This window comes from Pyrgilauda ruficollis, unplaced genomic scaffold (assembly GCF_017590135.1).
Source record: "Pyrgilauda ruficollis isolate IOZ18807 unplaced genomic scaffold, ASM1759013v1 scaffold3, whole genome shotgun sequence".
Lineage (NCBI taxonomy): Eukaryota > Metazoa > Chordata > Aves > Passeriformes > Passeridae > Pyrgilauda > Pyrgilauda ruficollis.
In genome coordinates, this window is record NW_024524377.1 from 13,331,122 (window position 1) to 13,344,006 (window position 12,885).

Consider the following 12,885-nt stretch of genomic DNA (forward strand, 5'->3'; position numbering starts at 1 on the left):
ACTGCTTCCAGACAATGATACTTACATTCTGCATGTACCCAGAAAATCTCTCTGCAGTAGCTGAAATGGCACTTTTCACCTTCTTGAGCAGCTCTTTCTTAACCTCAGGGCTGCAGACATCTTTTTTAGCAAGCAGATGGGCAAAACGTCTGCAGAAGTCAAGGCAATGAAACACTGGTTGGTTTTCCAGGACTTTAGAGAAACATAATAGAATTCAATGATACCTTATTTTAAGAGTTTCTAAAAGCTTTTCTCCTGTGATAAGTGGTTCAGGGGTTCTGTATGAAAATATCCCACATATAATTAACCTTTTCCATTTCAAGTATTTTGAGATCTCATTTGAAGGCATCATCAAACAGCACTCAAATGAACAAAAATAACCCAATCCACAATCTTTTAAGGTAAAGAGAAAAGCCTTATAAAGCTCTAAAACCTTATTTCTCCTCTTTCACAATGAGGAAAAAAACCTCATAATACTTTTTGAGAACATTTGTACTGATAGGAAATATGATATCACACGGTACCAAAATAAGAAACACAAAATCACAAAATTCAACTGGAATGGTCAGAATGGTTTCTATTTATGTTTTCTTTTTAAACTTCCACTCATTTTAAAGCCTTACATCTTTCAGCAGTAAAAACATTTTAACAGAGAAAAAAGCTGTAGCAAAAAGACCCATGAGGAGTTCCTTGGCTCAGGCTAGTGCTTCTGTTAGCTTTGCTACAAAACTTTTGAAATTAACTTTACTTGTGCCTCAGCTACTGTGATTTAGTTACCTTTTACAACTGCTTTACAATTTCACAGGACATACACACCAAATATATTCCAAGCACAAGTTTTGGTCATGCTGCATACATAGGAAGGTGATAGGAAGAAGTCACATTCTATGATACAAAAAAACCCAACCCAAAGACAGGGAAAACCTGTATAATCCCCTTGCACCCCAAACCCAACAACTAATACTCAGATAACCCCAGGAATCTGATCATTTTTTCTGCAGCTTGACAAGTTTCTGCTGCTCTGCTGAACTCCAAGAACAGCGTGTGCTGTCCTAGCCCTCTACAGCTGCTCAGTGAAGCACGTTAGGAAACCACAGCACAGTTGAATAGCAATCACTGATCAACCAGAAAAACAGTCACCAGGTTAGATGATATTGCCAAACCAAGAGAGGACAAAGTAGATGCTTTGAGTATCAACTCTGACTTGTACAGGATCACACATTGCCCATTAGGTATATGGAGCACAACCTTCAGAGGTCTTTCTATAAAAATTAGAGAAAGGACATTTCAAGAGGCACATGGAACAACCTCTGATCCCAAGTAGTGTAGAAAGAGTTCAAGATGACACACCAAAAATAGAAAATTACATCAAAAGATATAAAAAAATGATGGAACGGAAACACAAATGGTTCTGATAATCCTGCATCTTATTTAGTGACAGAAAAGAAATTAGGTGCACTAGAGAAAATATAATAAAAATCCCAAATGGCTGAATGTAGAGAAAGATAAAGTATGCAAAACTTGAACACTTTCCACAACTACTAAACAAAAGGCATAAGCCCCCACATATCAGGTGAAGTTAGCGACCAGCTTAAACTCTACCTGGCAAAGTTTTTAAAAGAAACTTTTCTGCATTTAACTTATTTTGCAATTTCTGACATTTTCTTCTGAAGCATTTCACTCTGCCACTAGAAATACAGTAAAAGAATGCCTGTAACTCAATATTGTAAGTTTTAAGAGCCGATTTCCTATTTCAAAACTAAAGCTCCAAAAGACAGACAGCTCTAGGATTTCTTTTATTACCTATACAGGCAAATGACCCTCTACAAGGATGCTTCAGTATTACCAAAATGGTTTCTCAATAAAGAAGGAGAAAAACAGCTTTCACAGAATGTGAATTTTACCTGATAAGTGCATTGAGTGGAATTTTTTTCCATGGAATACCCTGTTTGAGCAAATCATTAGCAAAAGACTGAATTGAAAACAAGGACTGTAGAATGGCATTCATATAGCAGGTGTTTCCCAAGTTTGAAAACCTGAAAAAGAAAAAAAAAAATTGAATACTTTGTGTCTAATGGTCAATGTGCCAACCTGCTGCCAGGGTTAAACACAGCACTACTAACACAGAGGATATTCACCCCAGCCACTCCCCAAAGAGCATCTTACTGGAGCTGTTCCCCAGCCCTTCAGCCTAAACTCATGGGAGGTAGCATTTATCAGGAAACCACCCATGAGTTTCTACAATCAAACTCTTAAAAAATGCTTATATGTGTGTAAATATATATATATATAATGTACATGCACACATAAAGACAAAGAAATGAATCATCATTAAAGGAACATGAATTACCTGAAATTACTATGTCCCTGAAACTCCCAGGATGTGAATTCAAGAATACATATCCTCCAAACTAAGAAAAGTGTTCCCTCCCTCAGTGTTCATTACTTTCAGGATTATTTTTAAAATTAAATAATTACAAGAATGTGCATGTTCTGATGATCAAAGTATGCATGCTAGATAAAGAAAATTAAATTTACCCTTGCAACTGTTGTTGAGGATGGGTGGAAAGGGGCACTCGGGGTTTGTTCCATCCTGTGTAATCTTGATTAGATCTCATTTTTTTAACAGAAAGAGGGGCAGGCTGAGAAAGGAATCCCAGGCTTCTTTTGGCTGAAGAGGTCTGGCTGGTTACACTAGACCTAGAAACATAAAAGCATAAGAAATTTAAGATTTCTAATGCTCTGTCTTAAAGAGCTACAGTCCATGACACTGGAATCACAGTGGAAGACACTTCCACTGTTCAGGACAAGGACTGGTAAATCCATACAAGATAACTGGAATGTATCACAGTGAAAAAGAGGTGTGACAGAGAACACTTCTGGAAGTGTTTAAAACTTTCCAGAAGTGTTAAATCCTTAGCTTAGTAAAATTTTCTTATATCCACTGGTGTGCACACAGTACAACCAAGTCTTTGGTCTTATAAATTTAATAATACTCCACACTGTATGATGAGAGGAAGAATGATTACACAGCATGAGATCACTGCTCCCAAGATATGCTTAAAATTCACACCTGGGCCAGAGTCTTCATTTTCAGTCTCTTGTTCTCGTAACCTAATCACCAACTATGGACCTCAACTCCTAACATTTAAACACAGACAATGCTCCTTTTCTCCCTTGATCTTGTATCTCATCTATGTAGGGCAGAGACCATGAGCCTGACTGCACAGCACCTGACAAAGAAGAATCCCAAGCTCAGCAGGATTTAGAATTTGCTAAAATACTGTTATTAAAACATAGAACTGCATGCCATTTATCTACTTGGGAAAAATGAAGCAAGGGTTCAGACTTAACTTCCAGAGTTTATATAGAATTTGAACCATCTAGAGTTATTCATAACAATTATAAGAGACTTGAGTGATTTTACAAAGTCTTTCTATTGCAAGTTTGCAAGCAGTAACTAGAGTTTGTAGATGTAAGCAGGGCAGTTGAAGACACACTGAAGAACTGGACTGTGCTCCTGAAGGAAAAAAAAAAAAAATCCAACAAAACTCACCATGTTATGCATCTAAGCACCATGTGATCAACACACAGGAAACTGAAGAGCTTAATTCCTGTGAAACAACTGCTATTTACAGTTCATTCTAGTGAATCAGCCCTACCTGTCCAGGGAGGAACTGCCAGTTGAGTACTCTTTTGAAGAGGATCGACTACCATAAAAAGATGATGACTGCAGTGGTAGAACACCTTTAAAAGAGAAGGAAAGACAGGACATTTTGTTCCAGGTTACACAGCTATTTTTACAATAACCAACTTGTTTGAAAGTACTTAGTCAAAAGGTTTAAAAATCCTCAAATACTGCTTTCTAGAATTGGTTGGGAGACAGATAATATATATGCTTAAAAATATAATGTGAATATTAATGATACGTAAGTAAAGGCATGATGGAGTTTCAGGTACTCAATTCAGTCTTCATCAAACTCAAAGTGCAATACAAAATATTAAAAAGTCATTATCTTCATTATGTGAAATCCATAAATATCTACCTCTTGTTAAGAGAGACAAGACACATGTACAGAAAACTCCTGATTTCTAATGCAGGGCTCCCAAAATTCAAGGTAAATATGCAGAAGTGAAAACAGCTTCTCCTCCCACTCCAAACTCCCACAGTAAATTACTACATACTTGGGGGACAATAGGATTGTTTCATTGCTATGACATCATTGTGACAGATCCTGAGATTCTTAATGCCTCAGATGGTGCCACATTTAAAAAAAGCTCTCAAGAGTCCAAAACCCACCTATTACAGTGAATCTCAGTGTAATTTAGTTTGAATAATGAATAACTGTTTGCTTCTTTTCCAGCTTGAAGCTGTTTGAGCCATGCGATTTTCAGAAATGCAGATATATGAAAGAAGTTTGCAAGAACTTGCAGGGATACATAGACTCTAATTTTGACTCTGAAGACAAAACCAGATTTCCACTCAGAGGTAAATATTCACATACCAGCTCTTTCAGCAACACCATGTGTGCCATTAGAGAGGCACAAAAAAAAGAATGCATCCACCAACATTCCCCCATAAAAGATCTTGAATGCATTCCTCTTTATGAGAAAAGAAGCTAAGTATTGATTCATAACTGAAGAACAGTGCTGCCATACTAGCTTATCTACATATTGTCAGCATTTCTGTATTGTCTGTAAAGCCTTGTCCCACAGCAGTATCCAACAGAACTTTGGTACAAACAGGACACAAGTCCTGGCCCTGTAAGTTCTGGGGAAGAGACAAGGAAGTAAAAGCAAACAGTAGACATCTCAATCACAAAAACCAGCCTATAGTTCACATGGGCATTAAGAGCAAAGAGAAGTTTTAAAAATACATAAGAAAGCAAGCAAAAAGGAGTTTACAGAAATCCCCTCCCAAGTGAAAGGGTAGCTTGGAACAGTTTGAAGCTGCCTGTTGGAATTTTCAAGCAAGCTGGATCATGGACTGGCATCAGCACTGAAGAATAAAGGTCAAGGCCACACTAGAGCAGGACAGGCTTTGAAAATGAAGGCAGGTTACTTGCATCTCATATATGGCTCTGGAGGAAGCAACAAAGTTAATGGCACAGCAGCCAAGGAAAAAACCACCTCTGCAGCAACGCGCTGAAGTTGTACCAAAGGGGCAAAATTGTACTGGTCAAGGCTACGTATCATTTGGCTTTACATTCATTTTTTTACCTGATGTCCTATTCTCCTCAGCCTGCTTCAGGTTCAACTGTTTCTCTCTGCTACTATTCAAGTACTTCCATGCTGGATCACTCAAGGCTTTATTATTCCTACAGAGAGAAGAGTGGAGGCAGTGCAATTATGGAAGATATGGGATATTCCTGTTCAATATTTACAACTTGTTTTAAAGCATTTCTCTCCTATCACCTTTAATACTTGACCACGAACAGCAGAACTTCACTCACACAAGTTTAACTCACTCAATTCATTTAAACAAGCCCTCCTGAAATTAAATCTGACTTCAAGCACATGGAGCTTCTTCTTCATACAGCAATTCCCTTTATTAGTTTTGTTTCAAAAAGGGTCAAAAGCACATATAGTCTACATGCAGTTCTGACTGACATAATCAACAAAAGATTGATGACACAAAATTTGCATGTGCCAGCTCATGGAAATCAACTGCTGGAGTAGTTTGTATTTCCCTTACTAACCCTGAACACATACCTCATTTCAAGCACCCAATGTATTAATAAGCTGACTGGCCTGGTCCATGTGGCTGAGAGCATTCCTTTCAGAAACATATCCCTTTACAAACGAACAAGGAATTTAAAATCAGAAACAACTGTTACTTACGTTGAAGAATCATTCTCTTTGGGATAATCTTCACTCATTTCTGAACCAGGGGGTTGTGTTCTTTTCCTCTTTTCACTGATGACAGAAACATTTGTGGTCATTCCTTCTGAAAGGTTAGTAAATGACCCTCTTCCAAATGAACATAATTCCTCAATGCTTTCCATGCGTTTTGGACCTATCTTCTGCAATCTCCACTTTTATAGCATTCAGAGAAGCATTTGGTCTGCCCAACTCTTAAGCTGTACTAAAAGCTCTAGTGCCAGTACCAGTCAGAGGCTATAAAAGCATGTATTAACATCCTGTTAAAAGTAACAGCAAAACCAGAGAAAGATTTATATCCCCTTCTTAGGTCTCAGTGTACTGAGTTCCACCAGTAGCTCTATAAAGGGCTGAATTTTTACAGTATCATAGTAAGAAGAAAACCCTCCTACCGACTCTCCAACAAGCCTGTCCTGTGAGGGACTGATGATGCAGGAGATGCTGAAATGTTCACCCTGTTGCTTGGTGTTCCAGCTCCAGCAGAATTCTTGACAGAGCCTCTCGCTGGGGTCCCCAGCACCTTGCGGAATGTGTTCTCCTCCTTACTCTCCACAGTCACTCTCTTGGGAGGAGTCTGCAAAGCCCAAGTGGAGTGGGCCAGGGAGAAAATCCAAGAGTGAAAAAACAGGATCATCTTTAGTCTAATGTATGATTTCCACCACTTTTTATTTACTACAGTGTGGCATCCAGAGGTGGAGAGATACTACTTGTATCACATTCAGAGAGTTTAAACACTAATTAGACATAGGTAAAATTTTGACTGAGTCATACTAGTCGTCAACATTAAACTCTACTTTCCCTTCCCATTTTCCAATGCTAAGTCAGTTGAAGTTCAGTTTTTAAAATCTCCTTTACAAGCTCTGACATTAAAAAATCCCAAGGCATGATTCCTAACTATCCCCAGAAAAATCCTGGGTGGTATTACAATTAAAAATATTAAAAAGCTGTACTAAAACCCACATAATTAAAACAGTGCCCTGACTGCCCTGGGCCAAACAAGCCCTATAGGTGATGCAATGCAAAGAGGTAATAATTGGTCGACTAAGGAATGTTGGCCAATTTTAGACTTGAAAACTGAACGTCTAATCTCACCACTATATGTATGCAGCCTCAAGCTTTTACAGTGAGATTGACTTTAAGGCAACATGTAGAATTTGTTTTGGGACAATGCCAGAAATAGTCTCCCTCAGGACAGTAATATAAGTATATTCACGGAGATAACGAAGTAAATTAAAGCTAGTAGATAAACCCTGAAATCTGGGGAGAAAAAGAAGAAAAAAATATTTTGAAGGAAAACAACTTCTGGGGGGAAGTCTATGAAATTTGCACAAAAATGTGAGCAGAATGCCACAAATTCAGTAACTTTATTCTGACATAAACCTGGATCATTTGCTTTTCAATGTACACATTTGGCTGAAGTCTGCTAAACTCATTAAGACCTATGGTGACTAAGACACAGTCACACACATGTAAGGTGTTTCGCATGAAACAAAAGGAGATGAGAACTATGTGAGAAGCAAGTCTCAGCCATGTACTTTCTTCCTATTTCTACTTCTCTGCCTAAAAGCTCATACGTTAAGAACATAGTCTGACTTCTGTAGCCAGACACTGACCTTTCTTACTCATACAGATGTTTCCTCACAAGCAAGATACAGCATTGCCAACCACCCCATACCCATCTATTCCAAGCTCTCTAGATTACAAGCACTTTGGATGTAAAATATTCACAGTGCTATTACAACATACAGTAAAGACAATGAGAAGGAAGAGAGGAACAGAATAAAATTAGAGAGGAAAAATTCCAACAATTTAACAAACCTGGTTCTCTATGTAAGAGAATTGCCTGTTAGCTTCCTTCTGTGTGGTCCTGCTGCCCAGAACACCTCCAAAACTGCCAGATCCTTGTGAGGGTTTCCCAGCTGACAGAAAAAGCACACAATGTTTGATCTGATTGTCATTTAACTGACTACAATTTTTATTTGCAAAATGTTTAGCTGGAGTTGATTTTGGAAAGATCATGCCAGATTTCTTGCCAACTACAATAGACTACAATATTCTGAATGCAGAGACATAAGCACATGTTTATGGGTATCCCTCATACTGGTCATTTAGCCACTTGGCAGCAAACTTCCTATCCTTAAAAAGAACAAAGTAAAGTAAGTAAAATTAAAAACTAAGAGACTGTGCATGGGTGATTAACAACTTTTCAAATACCAACACACAACATAAACAAATCCCGTATGTTAATCTCTGACTATTGTGCAGCATAAGAAAGGTATAAAACAAAAAATGGGCTACGAGGCCAGAAAGAAGCATTTACAGAAGGGCAGAGAAAGCCAGGAACACAAAGACAAAATGTGCTGAAGATGTGTGCTGGTTTTGGCTGGAGCAGAGTTAATTTTCTTCACAGTAGCGACGATAAGGCTATGTTTTGGTTTTGTCCTGGAAATAGTGCTGATAACAGAGATGTTATAGTTATTGCTGAGCTCTGCTCACAAAGAGTCAAGGCCTTTTCTGCGGCTCACATCAGCCCTCAGGAAGCAGGGGATGCACAGAAAGCCAGGAGGGGACACAGACGGGACAGCTGACCCCAGCTGACCACAGGGATATCCCACACCACGCGGCATCGTGCTCAGTGTACAAAGCTGGGGAAGAAGTAAGGGAGGCACAGTGATGGTGCTTGTCTTCTCAAGCCACCACTACACAGGCAGAGTCCTGCTTTCCTGGAGATGGCTGAACACCTGCTCGCCCACGGGGAGTGGTGAGTGAATTCCTCATTTGTTTTGCTCGCATGCACAGCTCTTGCTTTACTTACTGAACTGTCTCTGTCTCTACCCACAAGTTTCCTCATTTTCACTTTCTCATTGTCTTCCCAACCCTACTGGGAAGACTGAGCAAGCAGATGCTTGGGGCTTAGCTGCTGTTTGATATAGTTAAACCATGATAAGATGGGGAAAAGAAAACTACACCTCTCCATAATGTTATAACATGATTTACAACAGTTGCACTTACCAGTATGAACCCTGTCTTGATGGACTGCATCCAAATACATCCGCATTTCATTTGCATCTTTAAAAGGTACCTTATCAATTGTCAGAAAGCTGGTATCCTTTAGTGTTAGCATCAGGCAGCACAGTTTTCTGCCATTTGGTCGTAAGGTCACAGTTTTAATGTTATGGCTTAACTGAAAACAAGAAAGTGACTATAAGCATAAATCCAACTTTAAAAGGTCAAAATACTTACAAATTCAAACAAAATATTTCAAGTAGACAGGATAAGAGAGACTCCCACCAAAATACTTCTCCTTGCTCCACTTCAAGGAAACATTAAACCTCATACAATTAATACAATCTGTGACCTTGGCATCTGACAGGACTGCAAGGACAGTATCACTATTGCTCAACAGTCTCTAGAGTCCTGGATAAGCTTTCTGAAACTTGCTTTTCTACTGAGTGTGACGTCTGTAAATGTAAAGGAAAAACAACTTTATGAAGTCCCATTTAGTAAAAACTTCCACATCAAGTGCAAAATACAATTTAAGATGGGGAAAGTTTCAAGTATTAAGCACAAATGTCTCACTTCACAATTTGCTCCCAGAGAAGACAGATTTGAAATGACTTAAAAAATCTGCTGAGGGAGTACATCAGTAAGAAACATGCTTACTCTGTATGTAACATCGTAACAATTAAGTGGTGCCAAAACTTTCAGGGTTATGGCTGGGCACAAGAATAATTTTAACAAGATTTTGTGCTCCCTAATGATGCCACTGCTATTTGATAATATAATAACTTTACTTGTGCTTCATGCTAAGTCACCTACAAAAACTGGCTGTTGGGTAAAGGATCCACTACTCATGCAGGTTGAGGGTAGCTCAAAAAGACTGAGATAGTAAAAGACGCTTCACGTCCACCAACGAGATTTCTTTTTTTCCATTAAGATCTCTAGCTTATTAGAAAACCAATCTAGACACAACAGCAGCTTGTAAGAGGGGCTGGAAAACCACCTTGATCAGAAACTAAGGGTTTGTTTTAATGGGAACATTACACTTTTGAAACACCTTGTGCTTAATCCTTGTATTTCAGGTTGTTTTTGGTTTGTTTTGGTTTTTCTGTGGGCTGTTGGGATTTTTAAAAATGTAAGCTAAAAATATTTTCAAATACCTAAGAATAATAGGCTCCAAATTTTACATGCTCTCTTAAAACACTGAGTCCAGTGCAAAGGGATTACAATTACTTCACCACCTCAGAGCAAAACAGCCCATTTCAACTCAAAATGCTGTCAAAGACTCTATCCATACTCTTGATGCACCTGTTATGACCCAGTCAGTCACAAAGTTTTGATAGGTGTGGGGAAACAAAGTATTTCTCTTAATACTATCTAGCACAACTTAGTTAAAGCTCTGAAACATCCCTAAAACGTCATCTAACTGAAGAAATTTGATGATACACCAACCACTGTAGAAAGAAATACAATGCTGCATCCATCCAATTCTTCCAGTACAGAAAAATAAAAACAGGCAGGGTAATCACTCACAGTCCTCTCAGAGCAGCTTGTCAAAAAACAGGGAATGCTACTTCTGAAGCAAGATCATGAGGAATTTGTCACACCTGCAGTGGCATGCCAACAGCCTGGGGATGTCTCATGCAGACTACCCTCCAGCCTTCTCCTCTTCCTTTGCTGCAGTCCCAGCTGCACGGTGGCTTATCACCCTCTCTGCTAGATCCTGCACTCAGTCCTTTCCCCAAATTTCTGTGAAAACCCTCCACTGAGCTCACAAAGAGATCTGACAAGTGCCAGACACAGCAGACGTGAGAGGCTGGGAAGAAAACCTGCCCCTTTAGGCCATGGTTAGCTGCTCTGCAGGCTCATCCTCCCCGTGGAACCTCCCCTCGAGTTGCTGTCACACCACATCACTTATCCAGGCAGAAAGGAGTGTGTGAGAACAGGCACCCAGGGAATGCACGAGGGGAAGACAAGACCGCTTTCCTCGGGAGCAACACGGTCCAGCAGTGGATTAAACCAAACCTGCAGCCACAGCAGCACACATGAGAAGGCAGAGACTCTTTCCAAGTCTACAGTAACACAGGTAGGAACAATCCATAGCTAACCATTTCCTGACAGCCCTGATTTCCAGGCAACACCAGCTACCAGACTCTTTGCTGTGACTTTTCGGCACACTAAGGCAGCAAAAACCTAATCTTTCAAAAAGAAATTAACTTTTTTCCATAGCATCTGCACACAGAAATAAATGGCTCAGAGAAAGTGGTGTGAAAAAGCTGAAGCCAACATATAGATCAGTTTAGGCTGTTGCAAAGTTGCTAAATAAGCTGGGATTTGTTTTCCTCCAACTGCTCGTGTCATTTACATATTTCTAAAACAAGTATTTCTTATAGAAAAAGCACTCTGCTTTTGATGTGGGGCATTGTGCAGAAAATCTAGGAAGACTGACCTGAAAACAACTGGAGAATGAGAAAAATTTTGGCTGAATATTTCAAGAGACTCTTTAACAGTGATCTGCATTTAAAACCTAGAACTGTAACAAGTGATGTTCAGCAAAGTCTCGCAATAGGCTACAGGTGTATTAACATCATTACATTTCAGCTGGGGAAACAGCTAGTATAAAATGGTCAGGATCTTCTCCTCTAGAGAACACAAATGTGCCAGTAAGAGAAAGGTTACAGGTTCCAAATATCCAAAACACGAGCCACGATGCTCTATACTTCTGTAACTTTTCTCTGCTTTTTTGGTTCTTCCCATTCAGTGGTATCTCAATGCCAACCTTGGTAGATCCTCTAACAATACGTGTAAATAATTTACTGGAGAGTTATACAAGGGGATTAGTGTTCAGGAAACCAGGAACAAGAAACAGTGACAGAGGGAAGTCTGTGGGACACTTAATAGCCTTGAAGAGGACAGCTGTTCACAAGAGAGCACAATCCATGCACTGTTAAAACAAAAGCCTTAATGTCTGGCATACCTGAAACGTCGTTGGAATTCCTCCAACATTGTAGTGAACTACTAGATTCACTTTATTGTCCTTCTCCACAATTTCAAAGCTCCCTTCTTTCCATTTTGTAATCCCAGTCTGCATGCTGCGCATCCGGACAGGTCCGTGCACCTTTAACAGAGCCATGCTTTCTCACAGAAATGAGCTAACAGTAAGCGTGCTCCACCTTAAAAACCTGCTAAAAAGGAGAAACGTGTAACTTGGCAGGCCAAATAATGGCTAAAGGAAGACGGAAGCATGGCTTGAACTTTCCGCAGAAGTTTAGCAGAACCGTTTCACTGTTTTTAAACAGAGTAAGGAAGAGCTGGACAGCAGTGAAGGAAACCTAGGTTAATAAAATCTCTCCCAGTATGAACAGTAGTGCATCAATTCCTTACTGCTGAAAAGTGAGCAGGCACAATTCCAGACACAGAACTCCTTAAAACCCCTTAACTTCAATGGATTTAAGGCGAGGGGGGAAAAAAAAAGTGCCCGAGGAAAGCCAGTATGAGATGGAAAACAAAGTTTGGGAGGAAGTCTCCAAAGAAAGAAAACGAGCTCGTTCTGCCGGCGCGGGACCCGCGGCCACCGGGGAGGGCCGGGACGGGGCTCTCCGGCTTCCCCCGCTGCTCTCCGCCCGGGAAAGCCACGGGCCCGGGGCTGAGAGCCGCAGCCCGAGCGTTCCGAAAGCACGGCGAGGCGTATTCCCGGTAGAGCCAGAAGGAATGAATGGAGCGGCCCCTGCGCGCAGCCGGGGAGCTTCCCCGGGCATCCCGCGCTCAGGCGCCGCCGCTCCCGGCCGGGCCTGGCCGTGGTCCCGGCTCTTCCAGGCCTGGCCCCGCTCCGCTCCCGCCGCTCACCCATGCACGGTGAGCACGGGAGCGCCGCCCGCCCCGGGCCGGGCCGCTCTGAGGGCAGGCGGTCGCCGCGCGGCGGGAGGGGCACGCGGCCGGCGGTCGCGGGTAGGAGTCGGTGGCGGCGATCCCCGGTACCTGCTTTCCGGCGCGTTCCGGCGCGTC

The 12,885-nt window shown here is 40.9% G+C and overlaps 1 protein-coding gene across 2 annotated transcripts in view; it reads right to left on the minus strand.

Annotated features, from left to right (window-relative positions):
* Positions 1-12,885, minus strand: part of USP37 (ubiquitin specific peptidase 37) — a 32,036-nt gene extending 19,151 nt beyond the window's left edge. The window contains exons 1-11 of one of the 2 annotated variants that reach the window (XM_041473167.1): positions 12,859-12,885; positions 11,858-12,062; positions 8,893-9,064; positions 7,699-7,799; positions 6,273-6,454; positions 5,842-5,916; positions 5,221-5,318; positions 3,663-3,747; positions 2,539-2,700; positions 1,905-2,036; positions 26-149 (exon numbers count right to left, since the gene is read on the minus strand). In XM_041473167.1, coding sequence (XP_041329101.1) covers positions 26-149; positions 1,905-2,036; positions 2,539-2,700; positions 3,663-3,747; positions 5,221-5,318; positions 5,842-5,916; positions 6,273-6,454; positions 7,699-7,799; positions 8,893-9,064; positions 11,858-12,013 — 1,287 coding nt within the window. In that variant the 5' untranslated portion in view covers positions 12,014-12,062; positions 12,859-12,885. Of the gene's footprint in view, positions 1-25; positions 150-1,904; positions 2,037-2,538; positions 2,701-3,662; positions 3,748-5,220; positions 5,319-5,841; positions 5,917-6,272; positions 6,455-7,698; positions 7,800-8,892; positions 9,065-11,857; positions 12,066-12,858 lie in introns of both variants that reach the window. The other variant, XM_041473168.1, reaches the window with a different exon arrangement.